Below are 19129 nucleotides of genomic sequence, written 5' to 3'. Positions count from 1 at the left end.
ATTGTCCTTGGTTTGTTTGCCTTCTCTTCCCCCCTTCCCCTTCCCCTTCCCCTTCCCCTTCCCCTTCCCCTTCCCCTTCCCCTTCCCCTTCCCCTTCCCCTCCTGTAAAACATTTCCCTTCATTTGGTGGCCTCGGAGAGGTCTGAGGTAGAGGTAAGATCGAGGTGGTGTAACAGCAGCTTCCATGGCCTCAGCAATGGGGTGCAGAGTGAGCACAGTCATGCCCAGACATTGATAAACCTTGTTTTAGCCCTGCTGCTAGACAGATGCCAAGAGCAGTTACTTAGATGTAGCTGCTCCACCTCAGCACTCCCAGCCTGTATTGTGGGAAGAGATGGGCAGGAGATGAAGAAATGGTGAGGTGTTTTTTTTTGTGTAGAGCTGGACTCTTTGCAGCATATCCATGGAAACCTCTCTGATAGCTGGCTAACCTGAAATCCTCAGAAGTATAAGGTCAGTGTAGTTCTGTCTGTATGATCCAGTTCCCTGTGGAGCTACGAGGACATGTCTGTTGAATACCATCCATTTGTGATCCTGGATTTGTGCTGAAGTTTCCCTGGGGTTAATTTCAGGTAGCCCTAGTCACAGTGCTTCTGTGGTTTGTGCATTTGGCGTAAGGATAGTGCAACTGTAATATCACTCTGTGGTGCAGGGAGGAGGGAAAAGCACTTGCCAAGCACGTGTCCACTATACCGTGGGAAAATGAGTTTCACAGTGCTTAGTTTTTCATGTTAGTTAAGGACAGTGTGTCCTTTCGGAGATCTCACTGTGTTCATTTAGTCCGTTGGTATGTAAACCAGATACAAAATTAAATAGTGATAGACAAAAAGCCATTAAGCTGTCTCAGTGTTATGCTGGCCACTGGAAGGTCAGTCTGGTAAGATTTATCAAACACTATTTATTGCTCCTTTCATTTCTGAGACCTAGAAATGAGTGCTAGTAACTTTAACTGACGTTAGCTGAAATTTGCATTACACAGTAAAAACGCAAATTCATATTTGAGATTTTCTTTTCAATGGAAAAGCTTTCTCAACTGGAATGATTTTTTGTTGTTGTTTAATGTTAAAGCAAAACTCTTGTTATAAAGTATCAGAGATAGCATTGTCCTTGCCTCTAGAATAATTCCCATTTCAACCATCTGACATCCAAAATCTTTAGAGAAGTTTATGCAAAACTGCCATATCTCCATGTTGTAATGACAATATTTCTGTTACAATTTAAGCAGAGGCATCACATGGCCTTTATATTGTTGCACCACTGTTCCATATGTTTCCTGTGCTTTTGGCCTTTGTTAAAGTAAATTTGGACACTGGTTTGAAACTCACAAGGCCCCAGTAATAAGTGCTGTCAGACATTCTTTCTCTTCTTGTTGTGTTCTGTCTGTAAGTAGTCAGTTACTAAGATGTGTGATATGAAACCACAAATAAATAAGGATAGAGATTAGAGTATTATCTTTCTCTCAATTTAATTACATTAGATGTTTCAGGATTTCAAGATGTAAGAGGAATTGCAAACTGTGTAATAAATAGAACGTAAATGAAAGCTTCTGCCTGCTTTTAGTTTCCTCTTCATTTTCCAGCAGCCAAAGTTAATGCTTTGAAGGTGCATAGGGATGTAAAAGAAATTATTTCTGCTTACGTTCTCTAAATTATTTTGTGCTAGAGCTTGTAAGATTTCTCTTGAGGCTCTTTGACATTTGACAGCCTGCTTAACTTTGGGAAATAGGGAAACTTGTATGTAAGTTGCTTTTCTTACCTGTAGATCTATCAATTTTTCCTATTCTTAAATGTTTTTTCTTTTTCTAGGTGTGATGTCTATAAACTGAAATTTGAAGGCAAGACTTTTTATGTGTTTGGAGCTCAGAAAGAGGTCAGGTTAATATTTTTACAGAAATCTGTATTTGATTTGAATCAACTAATACATAACATCATTTTTTAACTAAAAACGTCTAAACAATCAAGAATTGTACTTCATATTGTAACTAAGATATAGAATATGAGTGAATGTGAATATTTCTGTTGTCGAAATAACATCTCATTTGCAAAGGATTGAGACGTTTCTCACTTAACATTCATGCAGTGCTGTTTTGATTTCTCCTGTTTTTGGTCATCGGTGTAGTCAAGTTTTAATGGATTTTAAAGCACTAAGCTGTACCCATCCACACTAAAGCAGGATTGACATCTGTATATGATTGAAAATTCAGGTGAATATTGATACCTGGATAAATGTGAGGTATTTTTCGCTAATGGCGATCATCTCCTCAAATCTTGGTCAGCTGAATAGGCTGGACTCTGTCCTAGGTAGCTAGGAGTCCTTTCAAGGTGCTCTGGCTATTGAAATTGTAAAGATTTTGCCTATAACATGCTATAAGCCAGAATTATGGCTTTGGGTGCAGTCTAGATGAGGAATAGAAAATTGCAGTAGAAAATAATGCCAGAAGTATCAGCGTCTGTTTGTGTGGTTGCAAAGAGGATTTAATGGTAGGACACAGGGAACAGGGAGAAGTGGATGGTAAGTAGTGCCACAACTGTGCAATGTCGAATACTGAACACAGAGTCTTTCTTCCTTTTATTCTGGCCTGAATACAGTTGATACAGATTTATTCTATAAGGCACTTCTTCTCTGCCCCCTCCAAGTATCCCCCTTTTTTTTTTTTTTTTCTGAAACAATTGCTTGGGCATTTTAAATATCAGCTACCTGTGAGTTGTACTTTAGTGGTTGAATCACAGATTGACGCTCCAGAGGAAAACTTGGTCTTCATTGTATCTGGTTCATGGCCATGCCATCAGGTACAGCTACTTCAATCTTTGAGAATTCAGCATTTTCATTACTTTTATTTGCCTTCTTTTCCTTGTGCTTAGAAAAAGGCTGTGCTCTCATTCCATACCTCTACACCAGCAGCCTGCAAGCATCTTTGGAAATGTGGGGTGGAGAACCAGGCATTTTACAAGTATGTAAATGTGAAGTCATTATCTATACTGAAAGTAAAAAAATGTTCCTGTGGGTAGAAGGTTGTTCAATGTGAAATGTTCCATTTTATTACCAGAATTCAAAATGAAAACAGAAAATATGCAAATTAATGTGGAATATTATTTCATTTTAAGCCAGTATTATAAATTGTTTAAAATCTGTCGAGGCAATTGGGTTTTGGCAGTGAATAAGTACAGTTTTTCCAGCATGCCATTTTTGCTGCTCTGTAGTGTGATGTTGGATTGACACAGTACTACACTTGTGTCTGGGAACACAGTTGTGAATCCAAGCCCTGCTGTTGAATACCTTGAGAATGGAAGCAACAATCTATTATGCTTGATTTTCTAGGCTGCTATGACTCTAAATAATGCTCCCACTTGAAACCCAAGGTTTAGTAAGAGTTGATTGAAAAAATTATCTCTGCGATGATTTAAAAAAAGAAAATAAAATGTTGTTAAACACATTCTAAATGATACCAGCCATCTCATTTTAAAAAGACAAAAAAGCTTGTAAACTGACAAGAAAAAAGGAGTTTCTTCCTCCCTATTCCCTAAAAGGTAAGCTGAAAATAATTCCTTATTAAAAAGCTCTTATGTGTTCTTTCTACTCTTCATTGAGTTTGTTAGATCTGTTGAAGGATGCTTCCCTTTAGGCCTGTAGCTTTTATTCTTATCACTTAGTCTTTCCTTACAACGTCTTGCATATTTTTTTAAAATTATTATTTCTGTGTTGGAGCATATGAACAACAAGGGGCTGCTGTAAAGGTAAATACTAGCTAAGTAGGAAAAATGTGTCTTCTGACATGAATGTTAATGACCTGCTTTATTTTGGAGAAGACTCCTGCTTTTATTTCAGCATGGATATAGTAATATATCAGTATAATCAATGCAATCTATGCAATTCAGTGAAGAAACAGGAAATATGAGCTGGCAAATAGAGATATTAATTCCCTCATCTACTGTGTTTGAGACTGAATTAAAAAAAGATTATTAGGAAGTGTTTTCCTTTCTTTGTACATGTAAGTAGGAGAATAGTGCATGGTGTTCGAGCATTTCTATTTTACATTGGCAGAAATAAATATAAATAACAGGAAAAAAATCCCATCCAAAGGAGAAGAATTAGTGCTTGAAGTAAAGATGTCTGAGGGAGAGTCATAGGAATATAATCTCTCTGCTCTTACTGTTAAATGGTTGTAATATTAATTGTTTGGGTTTTGGTCAGAAATACGTGGTTGTGGTGGTTTTGGCTTTGACTAGGTGCTAGATTCCCACACAGCTGCTCTCACTCTCTCCGAAACAGGTCAAGGGGAGAAATAAGATGAAAAAGCTCACAGGTTGGGATAAAGACAGAAAGATTGCTTACCATTTACTGTCTCAGGCAAAACAGATGTGACTTGGGGAAACAATGTAATTTGTTTCTCACCTTTTTACTCTATTTTCAAGTATCAATAAAGACAACACTAAAAATACGCCTCACCTGTTTTTTCCCAGGCTCAACTTCACTCCTTTATTCCTGACTCCTCTGTTTTCCTTGCCCTGAGCAGCTAGAGGAGGTGGAGAATGGGTGTTGCAGTCAGCTCTTAGCAGTTTCTCTCTGCTGCTCCTTCCTCCTCACACTTTTCCCCTGCTCTGGTGTTCTTCACAAACTGCTCCAGCATGGGTCCTTCCCATGGGCTGCAGTCCTTTGGGATAAACCTGCTGCAGCATGGGTTCCTCTTCATTGGCCACAATTCCTGCCAGGAGCCATCTCCTGTTGGGGATTCCTCTCCTCAGGCTGCAGCTTCCCTCAGAGCATATCCATCTGCTCTAGTGCAGGTTCCTCCATGGGATGCAGGTGGATATCCGCTTTGGCGCGGTCTTCCAGGGGTTGCAGGAGAAGAGCTGGCCTCACCATGGTTTCTGAATCAATTTTTGGTTTTGTGTGTTTTATATTCTAATCTGCACCCTCAGCAAGTTTTCTGATGACACCAAACTGGGAGGAAGGGCTGACACACCAGAAGGCTGTGCTTCCATCCAGCAAGACCTGGATGGGCTGTAAGACTGGGCAGAGAAGAAGCTGATGAAGTTCAACAAGGGCAAGTGTAGGGTCCTGCACCTGGGGAGGAACAACCCCAGGCACCAGTACAAGTTAGGGAGGGACCTTCTGGGAAGCAGTGCTGCAGAGAAGGACTTGTGAGTCCTGATGAACAACAGGTTGACCATGAGTCAACAATGTGTCCTTGTGGCTGAGAAGGTCAATGGTATCCTGGGGTACATCAAGAGGAGTGTGACCAGCAGGTTGAGGGAGGTTATCCTCCTCCTCTACTCTGCCCTGTTGAGGCCACATCTGGAGTACTGTGTCGTGTTTGGAGCTCCCCAGTTTAAGAAGGACAAGGAATTACTGGAGCAAGTCCAGCAGAGGGCTACAAAGATGATCAGGGGCCTAGAGCATCTTATGAGGAGAGACAGAGAGCTGTGTCTGTTCAGCCTGGAGAAGAGAAAGGCTGAGAGGGGATCTCTTCAATTTTTATAAATATCTCAAGTGTGGATGTCAAGAGGATGGGACCAAACTCTTTTCAGTGGTGCCCAACGACAGAATGAGGGGCAATGGGCACAGACTGAAGCATAGAAGATTCCATCTGAACAGGAGGAAAAAATTCTTTACTTTGAGCTTGCCAGAGCCCTGCAACAGGCTGCCCAGAGAGGTTGTGGAATCTCCTCTGGAGACATTCAAGACCCACCTGGACACATTCCTGTGCAATCTGCTCTGGTGAACCTGCTTTAGCAGGTGGTTTGAACTAGATCTCCAGAGGTCCCTTCCAACCCAAACTATTCTGTGATTCTGTATTGTGTAGGAGCACCTTAAAAACACTGGGAAGTCCCAATTATTGGATATTACTTTGTGGTATAAAAATAACAAAGCTTGTAGTTTGCCTTGTTCATTTTTGCTTATCAAGTTCCTTCTATGCTGAAAATGTGTCAGCCTCTGTTCTTTTTCTTCAAGGTATGCAAAATCCAGTCAGATCAAGACCATGTCCAGCAGCAAGATATTTTTTAAAGGCAGTAGATTTCGATACAGGTAAGTGTTCGGTTTCTTTCTCATGGTAAATGATTTCAGAAAGTAAGAGAAAAAAATCAGTAACTACTCATGGCAAATTGGGTGCTTTTCCTTCTTGAGGACCTGTTCATACCTAATTCACATCAGCATTTGAAGGATTTTCTGTTTTCTCTTTAGCGTCACTTTTAAATAAACTGGAGGTTTCATGCAGATGTCTATCAAAGAGCAGTTTCACCAGAACAGGGCTCCACTTCTGCTGCAGTTTCTGTAAAAGCCATGATGCTTGGCTAGTGTAAAGGTTGGATGTCCCCTGTAACTGGGCAAATCCAAACCAGCAGGGCATTAATTAGACAATCCAGTCCCACTCCTAGTGTTCTACTACAAAAGGTTGCATTTTCTTCAGTAGCTTTTCAAACAAGTGGTCAGCAATTTTTAGTCTGAGACATTATATATCCACTACATAGGAATTTATTTTTACCTTATCCTTTTCTTCTTCTGAATGTAACTTAGTTGCTCACGTATGCATGGTATTTGGCATGTAGTGAGCTCATTTTTGTATTTACCAGAATATTTATTTCATGTTTTAACGCAGTGGAAAAGTAGCCAAAGAGGTTGTGGAGGCAAGTTCTAAAATCCAGAGGGAACCTCCTGAAGTTCACAGGTATGTCTTAACATTGAGTATTAAAGTTTGAGGACTAAGGATTATTGTCTTGACAGAGAAATTCTCTTTCCTTTACTGTGAGATGTAATGGCTGTCGTTCTGAGCTTCCACAATGAGGCATGCAAGCCCTGGGAAATATGTGTTGCCAGTGTTACAGAATTCTGACAATAATGTATTGTCTCCTACACAAGGGAACACTGTGCTGCTTTGAAGTTGGGTTTAATCAATCAGTCAGATAAGAAGCTTATATTATTTTCTGTTTTATGACATAGACTGTTATTACAAGATTCTGACAAAAGTACATTCTCATTTCATTTGTATTTCTTTGCCTGTTTTGAAAAATTCTGGTTTGTGTATGTATATGGGTATGTTTAAAAGTATAGTTGATAGTTTCTCCATAATGCAGTCAGATTCAAAAGTAAGCACTTCATTCCATAAAGAGAAAAATTATTAGAGTTTGTTTTTGTTTTTGGGTTTTTTTTTAGAGATAAAAGATTTAGCTTGTTAGAAATAATCAGCTAGACTTTTCAAGCAGACTAATGCTTTCTGGTCCTTATCGCTCATCAAAGTGACAGGGAAAATTGATAAGAACCTAATTAAAGTCTTTTAGAAGAGAAGAAAGAGGCCAGCAGTGAAAAGCTACTCAAAAACTTTTTAAAAGGTTACTTAACTTCCTGAACATTCTACAGACATATCTCTGGTTTATAGTAATTTTTTTTCAGGAGTAGGGCGTGTATATTTGGTTTATTTTTAATTGAATATGGCTATTCCATGTATATTTGAGAGAAAAGTGGATTGTCTTTACTAAAGAGTATTTATAAATGTGTTGTCCAGCCCTATTGTGTAATTAATAGCAAGGGCATACAGGGGTGCCTTTGAACATACTTTTGCAGAAATTACATTTACAAATGGGGTAAGTGGTGATCTAGAATGATTTAACTGGGAAAGCAGAAGACAAAACGTAGGTCCATCATTGAGACAGGGTAGAATACTTGGGCACACAAATGCATTTTAGGTGAAAATAGTTACTCATTTAAGGAAATAGCTTATTACCAACTTTCCATAGGGTTTCTTTTTTCCATAGGATAAAAAAAGGTTTTCAAGTAAAATTAATTTTTATCTTGTACTTTACTTTTATTTGCTTTCAGTATTTAAAGTATTTTAAACATGTTGTTTAAAACTCTTAGTGTACATAAAGAAACAGATCAGAGGGCAAATAAGTTTTTAGGGCAACATCATATGGATCTAACAGCCATAAATAGTACTGTATATTTTTTTTTATGACTAACCTTCTTAAAATGCCTGCATTTATAATATTATTGTAGCTCCAAGTTCAGCTTCTTACAAAGACTGAGAAGAAGTCTAAGGATTTCAAGTGGTTGTTACAGTGCAGGCTTTGAAATGGGAGACAGAGGTAGATAACTTGTCCTTCTAATAGCACAAGTAGGCAAAAAAGCATTGAAAATTTTCAGCTCCAAATAAGGCAGGCTTTAGAAACAAGTTACTCTGTGAAAGAGGATTTGGGGTGGGAAATGGTAGATGGTATTTTTTAAATGTAAAACATTTAGTGGAAATTGCATGATTGAAGGTAAATACATATATATGATAGAAAGTAAATATACATATTTTTTCTCTCCCTGCACCCTCTCCCTCAAGGTCAATTCAGTGCCATGGCTGCACTGAGAAAGAAACGTGGAGTTGTGATGAGGTTACTGTTCAGTATATATTTTTTTTGGTATTACACATAAAGCATTACAGACTGAAAATCTGTTCCAGTGTGTTGTCATGCAGCATTAATGTGGTGCCAAGTTCTTCTGAAAATGCACACTCAATAATTTAATATATTGTTTTCAGGCCATGCCCGAAGGGGCGATCTTTCTAAATAAGTATGAAATAGCAGCCTTATAGATGCTCCCAGGCATGACTCCTATTTTGGGAGTTGTTCAGTAGCTCTTTCCAGCAAGCACAAAGAACCAGGGGATGCATAAGAAGCCTGTGGAGGTACTTTTGGGTTGGAGTGACTGTAATTACTGTAGTATGAGTGAAAACCTTCTTTGGATTGTGAAAATTTGAACTAAATATTTGTTAGAGAGTGCTGACAGAATGCCAATGAGGACATACTTAGCTTTGAGCAAATGTTAATGAGTAAGGAATCATGACAATTGTGGAAGAAACCTTGTTTATTCCCACAGAATATTTAATGACATGTAATGTCACTTAGCATAGGACATCTGTGCCCTGAGTTTACCTTAACCCTCACCAACACATGGTCTCCTCTTTTCACTTGCAATAGGTGCTTTGTTCAGTTTGTTTATCTATGCGGAACTGTAAATTGAGTCTTTGTGCAAACTTGATATGCATTTTGTGAAACTTCAGCACTGTACCTATGTACCATCTGAAGACAAGTAGAATCATTTTCCCTTTCATCTCTGCTTTTGTCAAAAGCACATATTTTATAATGTAGTGGTTTAGATTTGTTGCTGGACTCTTGCTTCAAGCCTGTATCATGTTAGTCCTCTATAACTTATTCTAAAGAGTCATTTTATAGTCTCTTCTTCTCAAGAACTGGTTGAAGATGTCATGGTTGTGGGCAGCCTCAGCTGCAGCAACCATGAGATGGTAGAGTTCAGGATCCTGTGGGGAGGAAGCAGGGCAATAAATAGGACTAAAATGGTGGACTGCAGCAGGGCAAACTTTGGTCTCTTGGAGGTTCTGCTTGGAAGATTCCTATGGAATAGGGCTCTAGAAGGTCAGGGAGGCCGAGAGAGCTGGCTAATATTCAAACATCACTTCCTCCAAGCTCAAGACCAATGCATCCCTACAAGGAAGAAATCAAGTAAAGTGAGTAAGAGGCCAGCATGGATGACTGTGGTCAAAACTCAGGTGGAAGAAGGATATTTATGTAATGTGGAAAAAGGGACAGACCACCTGGGAGGAATGTAGGGTGGCTGTGAGAGCATGCAAGGGATGCAGTGAGGAAGGCCAAGTTCCACGTGGAAGCAAATGTGGTCAGGGATGTCAAAGACAACAAGAAAGGCTTCTTCAAGTACATTAGCAGCAAAAGGAAGGTTAGGGAAAATGTAGGTCAACTGCTGAATGAGGAGGGTGCCCTGGTGACAGATGATACAGAGAAGGCAGAGGTAATTAATGCCTTCTTCGCTTCTTTACTGCTAAGACTAGCCCTCAGGCATCTCAGACCCAAGAGACTGAAGAGAAAGTCTGGCAAAAGGAAGACTTTCTCTTGATTGAGGAGAATAGTTTATGCAAACTGGACACACATAGATCCATGGGCCCTGATGGGATGCACTTATGAGTGCTGAGAGAGTTGGCAGATGTTCTTTCAAAGCCTCTCTGCGTCATATTTGAAAGATCTTGGAGAACTGGATAGATGCCTGAGGGCTGGAAGAAAGCCAGCGTAACTCCAGTCTTCAAAAAGGGCAAGAAGGACAACCTAGGAAACTGCAGGCCAGTCCTCACCTCCATCACCTCCATCCCTGAAAAGATGATGGAACAGCTCAGTCTGGACATCATCTCCAAGCATGCAGAGGAAACGAAGGTTCTCAGGAGTAGTCAACATGGGTTCACCAAAGGGAAATCATGTTTGACCAACCTGATAGTCTTCTATGATGGTATGACTGGCTGGGTAAGACAAGGGAAGAGCAGTGGTCGTTGTTTACCTTGGCTTCAGCAAGGCTTTTGACACCTGTCTCTCACAACATCCTCATAGGCAAGCTCAGGAATTGCGAGCCGGACAAATGCACGGTGAGATGGATCATGAACTGGCTGGATGGCAGAGCTCAGAGGGTTGTGTTAAATGGTGTAAAGTCTGGCTGGAGGTCTGTAGCTGGTGGTGTTCCCCAGGGGTCAGTGTTAGGTCCAGTCCTGTTGAACCTGTTCATCAGTGACCTGGATGAAGAGACTGAGGAAGGGCTGACACATCAGAAGGCTGTGCTGGCATTCAGCAAGACCTGGACATGCCGGAGGACTGGGCAGGAGAGAACCTACTGCAGTTCAACAAGGGCAAGCGTAGGGTCCTGCACCTGGGGAGGAACAACCCCAGGCACCAGTACTTGTTAGGGAGGGACCTCCTGGGAAGCAGCACTGTGGAGAAGGACTTGTGAGTCCTGGTGAACAACAGGTTGACCATGAGTCAACAATGTGTCCTTGTGGCCAAGAAGGCCAATGGTATCCTGGGATGCATTAAGAAGAGCGTGACCAGCAGTTTGAGGGAGGTTCTCCTCCCCCTCTACTCTGCCCTGGAGATGCTGCATCTGGAGTACTGCGTCGAGTTCTGGGCTCTGCAGTTTAAGAAGGATAAGGAACTACTGGAGCGAGTTCAGCAAAGGGCTACAGAGATGATTAGGGGTCTAAAGCATCTTTCTTATGAAAAGAGACTTTCTTATGAAAAGAGAGCTGGGTCTGTTCAGCCTGGAGAAGAGAAGGCTGAGAGGGGATCTCATCATCTTTATATATGTCTCAAGGGTGGGTGTCAAGAGGGTGGGACCAGACTCTTTTCATTGATGTCCAATGATAGGATGAGAGGCAATGGGCACAGACAGAATCATAGAAGATTCCATCTGAATAGGAGGAAAAGCTTCTTTACCTTGAGGATGCCAGATCACTGGAACAGGCTGCCCAGAGAGGTCATGGAGTCTCCTTCTCTGGAGAAATTCAACACCCACTGGACACATTCCTGTGTGATCTGCTGTAGGTGTACCTGCTCTAGCAGGTGAGTTGGAATATATGATCTCCAGAGGCCCCTTCCAATCCCAGCCATTCTATGATTCTGTGATAGTCTCAGGAATGTGATTTTAGGCTAATCAACCTCATGACCGAAGTGAAACAGCAGCATTCTTCAAACTTTCCTAAGAAAGTTCAATACCTGCTGCCAGGAAAGCCTGTTAGAGCCAAGTAAGACAGGACAGAAAAGCAGCCTGAGCCCCAGGAGGCGCAGTGTAGAGGCAGTGTGTCTGCGCTGCATGGGAATGAGAGCACTGCCTGTCAATTGAAGGGATCCAGTTGTTCCTGCTTTAGTCTTTAGTCTGCAATGCTCAAACCATAACAAATCCTTTACCCAGTCCCAGAGGCAATGGAACAACATCAGGAAAATGATTTGTATACTCTCTGCCTTTCCCTTCCTTGAAGCCAAAAATACTCTTGTGTGCTGTGCGGTGTGGAGAGGAGCAACACACAGAAATCCTGCATGAGATCAAAAGGAGTCAGGCTGCAGAAAGGGAAGTTAATCAGCACAAAACCGTCTCTTACACTTCAGATGTTGAAAGGTTTATATCTGCTGAGGGGGCCACATGACACAGCTGAAAGCAGCAGAAGTTGTTATGACAGCTCAAGGCCTCCTGTAATTTTTGCAAAACGATTCTGCAGTGAGACGTATTGGACTGCAGTTGTTTTCTTTGTGAATAAATTGATCCTGTTCTACCTGTTCTTTTAGAACCAGCATTACCCAGAGTCGCAGTTCTCCCTCCTTGAACAAGCAACTCATAATCAACATGGAACCTCTACAGCCTCTTCTTCCTTCTCCCTGTGAGGAGGAAGAGGTTCCTTTAAATGAAGGTAAGTCACTCAATTCCTGTCAAACACTACCAATTTTTATTATAAAACATATGGAAAAAATGTGTGTTACTGATGCAGGGATATGGGAAAAATCTAGTAATTTCCATTAGCAGTACACCATTAAGCCTCTGCACATCATACTGGGAAATGATCACTAGCTCAAGGAGCTGTGCACAAGCCTCATGTGAGATACTTTGTGAGGAAAGCTACTGCTGTTACACTTTCTGTTTTAAAAAAGGAACTTAACAGGAAATAAATAATCTCAGCATAGCACCATTTTACTAAATAATAACTGTAGTTATTCAGGAGTGAAAACTGGCAGTTTACTGCTAGGTATGTTGTTTTTCTTGCTTCCCTCCACTTTTATATTTATTTCTTTCTATTCTAAAGTTAAACTCTCTAAAGAAAAACTCTCTAATATTTAATTCGATTGACAAAAATGGATGTTATTTGAAGGTCAGCTAGGAAAGATACTCTGCTAATTTAGTCCCATTGACATTGTCCCATTGTTATTGGAGGATCTGTTTGAATGCATTTTGTAGAACGTTTTTCAATGTATTTGTTTACTCCTTGATATTTTAAAAATCTCATTCAACACCTATCTTTTTGAGATGCAGTCATTACAAAGAATGGTATGAACATCTTAGACAGCTTAAGTGAGAGTAACTGCATTCTTCCTGATAAAAATGGAAGCCAAGCAAACAAAATATAACAGTGGTTCTTACTTGAGGTGTAGTGAGCTAATTGTTTCAGAAGTTGGGAAATAAGACCTGTGCTCTTGCTTTGGTGTGGTAAAGTAATGGGAAACAGAAAACAGCAGAGCAAGTACGTTCATTTTCATGGGAGTACATCCTAATTTCATTTTCTAGGAGTCATATTAACATGTTTTGTTCATACTTTGGAGTTTCAATAGTGAATGTAGTAAGAACAGAGTAAATTATATTGTCTGTATACTTAGCTTATTACAATCCCTAGTAGTGGCTATATGATGTGTAGTTAATTTTAATAATTACTTGTTTACCTCTGCTGTGAAATACCCATATCTGAGAATTCACTTTCTGGCAGCCATGTACCAACACCATGTTCCTGCTAGGCAGTTGTTGCCGCTGCAGGGTAACAACAGCTTGCTGCTTGTAAGACTGCTGTGCCATGCTGAGAACGCTAAGCAATTAAATCCATTTTTGGAAACTGCTGACTTATTGTTGCTATAGACTCACCAGAGAGTGCTGGTTTCAAATGTGTGTATTACATAAGTTTGAAAGTCATGTTTTGTTTTAGTCAGCCAGATTGTTGTTGTTACTGCTATGATTTAATAGAAATATTTGCTGGTGGTTTTCCTGTAGAATATGTTATGCATAGTTAAATACCACCAGCTGCTAAGTTAACAATATTCAGCTCTTTTACAGTATTTTTCTGCAGTGAACTTGGCGATATTATCAAATGCCAGCTTGAACTGATCTCTCAGCTCCCTGATACTGATGCCGTCTCTTTTCCTCACATGCACTCAATCTGCTTCTATGGATTACCATCTTCTCCCTTGCACCAGCACTAATCACCCCACGGTGAACTGGGAGAATAAATAAATAAATAAAAGATTTTAAAAATTCCAACCAACAACCCCTTAACTCTACAGTGTCTCACAACTGGCTGACTCAGCTGTTAAGTGGCTGATCAGACTGGGTCGGGCAAGGTCTTGTGATAGGTAAGGGCAGGAGGTGTGGAGAGGGAAGGCAGCCACTCCTGGAACTGACTCATCTACACTGGGAAACAGCTTTTAGTGTGCTACACATGTGAAACAGCCTTGGCATCTATCTAAACGTCTGGGACTGTGGTGGGGGTGGACACTGGGGTGCTTTCCAGAGAGCCTACAGATGCTGTTGAGGTCATGGTGCAGCCCTGCCTAGGTCAGACGTCCCTCAGCTGAGTGAGTTGGCTAAGGCAGCTTCTATGTCCCACGCTCATATTTCTGCAAGGTGCCCCTGTATGCATACAGATGTTCCAGCTCCAGATGGCCAAAATGTTCACATGGTGCTGCACTATGCTGTGTAGCTGGGCCAAAGCAACTTGTTAGCAGAGCTGGCTAGAATGGCACTGTCAGCTGTGCATGCCTTGAGCAGACTCAGGAGAGTGCACAGCTTTGTCTTTTAACTTCTTAATTCTAAATTGGCTGTATATGTTATGAGCAAAATACATGGCCAAAAATATAGCGGCTTCAGTGTCTTGAGTAAATACGTCTGCTTCCTCAAACTTCTGGAGATATGAACTCTGAGTTGTCTGAGCCTGGACAGTATAAAACTAAGCTAAACAGAAACTGCCAGGTGAGAGGGAAGACTTTGTGCCAATTACTTCGTAACTGCCAGGGATCAAAGCCATTTGAGATGGAGATAGCAGAGGCTACAGAGGATTTTGAGCAGCTTCAGCCTGCCTTAGGATAATCCTTCCAGATGTAAAATAAACACGATGCAGCCAAATGTTGAAAAACAACTGAAGCCCTGCCGTTCTCCTGAATGAAATTCTATCTTAAAATCTATTCTGGGTATCATACTGAAACAAAGCTGTCCTCCAAAAAAGCCCAAATTGTCCAGTGGTTTAGCAGACATGTAAGAAAGGGTATGCTGAGTAAACATGGTCATAGAAGACCACTGTTTGTGGGAAGAAAGATACAGAATGTCCATGATATCACTGTAGTAGTTACTTTGGCAGTTAACACTTATGCAAGAGTAGATTGCAGATCATCTCTCAGTGCTTTGCTGCTACTGCTTAAGGTTTTTCAGGCTTTCACATTCCTCATTACTGACTCTTGTCTTGCACTAATGTCCTTTCTATCTTTGGAAGAGGAAAGACGTGTGATAATGTAAAGATTCAACCATAAAATTACTGTGGTGCTTAGAAGGTTATCGCATGGAATTAGGTTTTATGTTTCAGTGTCAGGTATGCTTGGAGAGAGAATTTTTACCTTTTGAACCTGAAAGACACTTAGCTACAAAAGTTTTAAGTGTATCCAGAAGTGTGATTTCAAAATTCATCTTTGTCCTTCTGAATAGTCCTATCGTTTTCGTGGTCCTTGCTCCATGTGCAGTTGAACACGTTGTATTACTTTTGCTATTGCTGTAGGAATTGTGTGGCTGCCTTCTTTCACCATCTGATTGGGTGAGACAGGTTATTACGTGTCCTGATCACTTGGCAAGTATTTTGCAGGTAGTAGATAATTGTATTTGGATTTCCCAACACCAGATCTATCAGAGCTTTATGTATTTGAGTAGCCTTTTTTTTTTTTTTTAAGCAAAACCACACCTCTGAGTTACCGAATATTAATGTGGTTTTGACAAAGTGATGAAAACTTCTTCTAAGCCACTCGATACTTGTGTGCTCAGGTTTCATACATGAGTTGTTTTCCTGGTGACACTGACTTGCGCCTTAGGAGCAATCAAAGTGAAAGTAGTGTGCTTCAGTTATTCTGTTGATTGATCTACCTTATACTGTATTTTAAATAAGAAAGTTGATGGCACAGGCTTATTCTAAATTCCTCCTGTTTAAAGTCCGTGCTTCTCAACTTTTTTCTTCCCTGGAGAGTTACACACTTTTTAGATGTCCCCACTGATCTTTTAAGAATTATTTTTCTTAAGAAATTGTATGCCTGTGCATCTGAGTTGTGTACAGAGAGCTCTAATCCTCTAGCAAACTTATTTTGTGTGTCACACAAGTATAAGAAATATTATCTAAATGGCAATTAACTGTCATTAATCATATCTGTACTTTATAGTGTGGAGTCTGTTGCACCTTACAAGCATGTATGGGAATGAGCATTCACCAGCTACTACCAGTCTAGTTGACTGTGTGTGTGTGTGTGTGTGTGTGTGTGTGTGTGTGAATGTGAGTTCTCATCTGTGTAAGCTTAGGTTATAGAGCAGATGCATATGGAGCTTTTGTGGGTACAGCTTAGACAGCCACACATGAAAAATTGGCCACTTGTGAATAATAATATGAAAAAATATTAAAAATATGTTAATAAGATACGAAATAATGTTAAGCATCTATTTGCATGTTATGTTTGTACAGCAATAACCACTGTAAAAGGTTATCTAGTCCATTTTTTTTTTTTCCTGGGCACAGCTTAGTGTTGTTATATTTAATTTTTATTGGGAAAAAAGTTATTGGCTTATTGCTAGCTCTTTCTGTGGGTAGAATGCATACACAGTTTGTAAACATTCATATTTTTAAAATCATGCCTGCTGTACATGAGGCACAATTCATCTTAATACATCAGATAGAGACAATCATGAAACATCTTGTATCATGTAGCATCAAACAGCTTTTCCCCATGAAATTGGAAGCAGTGCTCTTGTTAGCTGATTGTACCTGCTGTGTCTGTGTGTATGTATGATAACAAAAATTGTAATATGTAAGAGGTCATCAGATTTCTTAGTGGCATTTCTAAATAAATTAGTGGTTCTATTTTTAGATTTAGGTCTGCAGAGAAAATTAATTTATTCTAATATTCCATTAAATTCATTAGAGCACAAAGTGAGCATCCTTAGGTCAGGTTGTATCTGATGGAATTTTCTACTATTTTTTTGGTAGTTTTTTAACATTGAGATCCTTCTCTCATTTATGAAATGAGTCTGGTCATCTTAAGTTTCTCCTGCAACTGTACACTTTGTCTTGAAAGTTTCTAGGAGTCTCCCAAAGAGTGTTCTGGCCTTAGGAGATCTTAACATCACTGTGTGCATCATCATGTCTGTGCTCAACTAACTTGGTTTTACGGTAATTGAGCCCTACAAGGTCTGGAAACAACGTTTTTTACAGAAAAACCTTTTACTTCAAGATAAAATGCTTAGCACCAACAACCATTAGCTCTGCCAGCTTTCCTTTGTAACTTATTTACAAATTCTCAGGTTTCCAGGTGTTTACCATGGCCCGTATCTACTTTTGTTACAAACTAAACAACATTTTCCCCATCACCATAATAAATTACCTCTAAAATCTGAAGAAGGGTGATATGCTTCCTTTTCACAAATACATGAAAATTGTTACGCCTGAATAGAAATTTTCTATTCACGATTTTCACTGGCTGGGGAAGGGTACTAGTTTTGGAGAGTGTTTTATTAGTTTTAGTTTTCTGGATTTGGGAAGGTATTAGTTTTGCTTTTGCGAACTGTACTTTCTGATTTCAAGAGAAGTCATGTAACCATCTGCTGCTTTGTGCCTCCTTTGCAACAGGACATGAATGTTAAAGGTCTCTCTGCCACAGTTCCCACTAGTCGTTAGCCTTTCAGCTCTGTCATACCTGTACTAGCAGTTTAGGAAGGAGGAGAGTGACAAGAGCTGCAAAACAAGTTACTGAGAGTGGACCCATGGCCTTGCTGGGTCTCTTCTGCACAGAGAAAGTCCTGGGCAGCTCTGCAAGACAGAAGCAGCTCCGTGTCTGGAAAATCTTTGCTGAAATATGTCTTCCACCCATTACTCAGGGTGTGCTGCCCATGTCAGGTCATGGAAAGTCATCTTCCTCTCAGGAGACAGAGCCTGTTCCTTACTTGCTGAGAGTTAGTACTAGAGGCAGAGAGTTGCTGCCTCAGCTGCAAGATTTCAACATTATCTCCCTTAGTTTTGTATACATGGTTTGTGGGCAGTGACTTGAAATTGTTCAGTCATTTCTCTTTCGCATGAGCTCGGTGACATGAAACATAAATGGTACATGTTTGTTCACTGAGATGAATGTGCTCCTGTTAGAAATCATTCACAGTCTTGTCCAGGTGACACTTGTGTCCTCAATTAGGCTTTCCTTTGCTTATTGAACATGTTGGTGGTTAGACTTCTGTAAGAATTGGTGCTTTCCAGTTTTGGTAGCTGTATGCAGTGAAAATTCAACCCATTTTAGTAGAGATTTTAATGATCATCTTTTGGTTGCTACAACAGTTATGAGAATAAAGATGAGAACAGCAGACAGAATCTTACTTTTGAAATGGAGACAAAATGGAGATAAAAAGTAAAGGGGCACTTGATCTTTGGTCACACCCACAAGGAAGTGCTTGCAGAGAAGGAAAGCAAGAAGAGGACTGTTTTCCCTGCAGTAGGAAGGAGTAAAAAGGAGTACTGCTGGATATTCATACTATATGGGCTAGGCAGGGGAAAGGAGCCACCATCAAGATGCTTTCTGAAAGCTCTGTTGAAGCAGATGTCTTTCATAGGAGAAATCACTTAGTGTAAGATACAGCTTTGCAGGACTCACTCCCCTGCCCCCTTTTTTCCACATATTCGCATGCACATCATTGATTTTATGGTGCAGAGGGAGCAAGGACGTCTGGTAATGAAGACTCAGATGGTACAACGTGTTGTAAATATTAAAGGTAAGTATTCTGGGAAGTGAGAGACTACCCATGCCCTAGTACACTCCTTCCAGTTTATCTCTTCTCTGTGGTTTCAGAGGACCCAGTAAGAGCTCCTTTCCCGCTAGGACAGTGTGATTCTGTGCACATGGTTGCATTTCAGCTCGCAGCTGGAGCACGTTACCAGCAGCCAGTATATCTGCGTCATGCCTTTTTTAGGAGCCCGCATATCTCTGCTGGAGGGGGACGGAGAAGTACCCAGCCTTCTGAAGCTACGCTTCTTTCTGATCAATATGAATGTGTCCAGTAGTTGTCCACAAGCAGGAAGTGGAGCCCATACACAAAGAGAAACAATTTTCCCAAACTTAAGAATTTTTTCTCTTGTTTATATACAGGCAGGTCAGCTTTGAGTCTAGGCTTGAAATGAGAGCATTTTCATCCCATTGGTTTGCCCTGTGACTAAGGTTTGTAAGCACATAATAGGATTTTTCCCTTTGTATCTATACATTTTCCACAAATACTTTCCAGGCAGTGGTGGGAAACAGACATCAGTGGCCAAATTGAA

General features: G+C 40.4%; 1 protein-coding gene across 2 annotated transcripts in view; it reads left to right on the top strand.

Moving 5' to 3' along the window:
* FRMD3 (FERM domain containing 3) overlaps nt 1-19129 on the top strand; it is a 155319-nt gene that overhangs the window by 123000 nt on the left and 13190 nt on the right. For both annotated transcript variants that reach the window (XM_082074645.1, XM_082074644.1), the window contains exons 9-13: nt 1806-1869; nt 2862-2950; nt 5953-6027; nt 6599-6667; nt 12117-12238. In XM_082074645.1, coding sequence (XP_081930771.1) covers nt 1806-1869; nt 2862-2950; nt 5953-6027; nt 6599-6667; nt 12117-12238 — 419 coding nt within the window. The remainder of the gene's footprint in view (nt 1-1805; nt 1870-2861; nt 2951-5952; nt 6028-6598; nt 6668-12116; nt 12239-19129) is intronic.

This window comes from Streptopelia decaocto, assembly GCF_964273445.1.
Source record: "Streptopelia decaocto genome assembly, chromosome: Z".
Classification (NCBI taxonomy): Eukaryota; Metazoa; Chordata; class Aves; order Columbiformes; family Columbidae; genus Streptopelia; species Streptopelia decaocto.
Note: the sequence above shows the minus strand (reverse complement) of the source record. Positions and strands in the feature narration are given on the sequence as shown.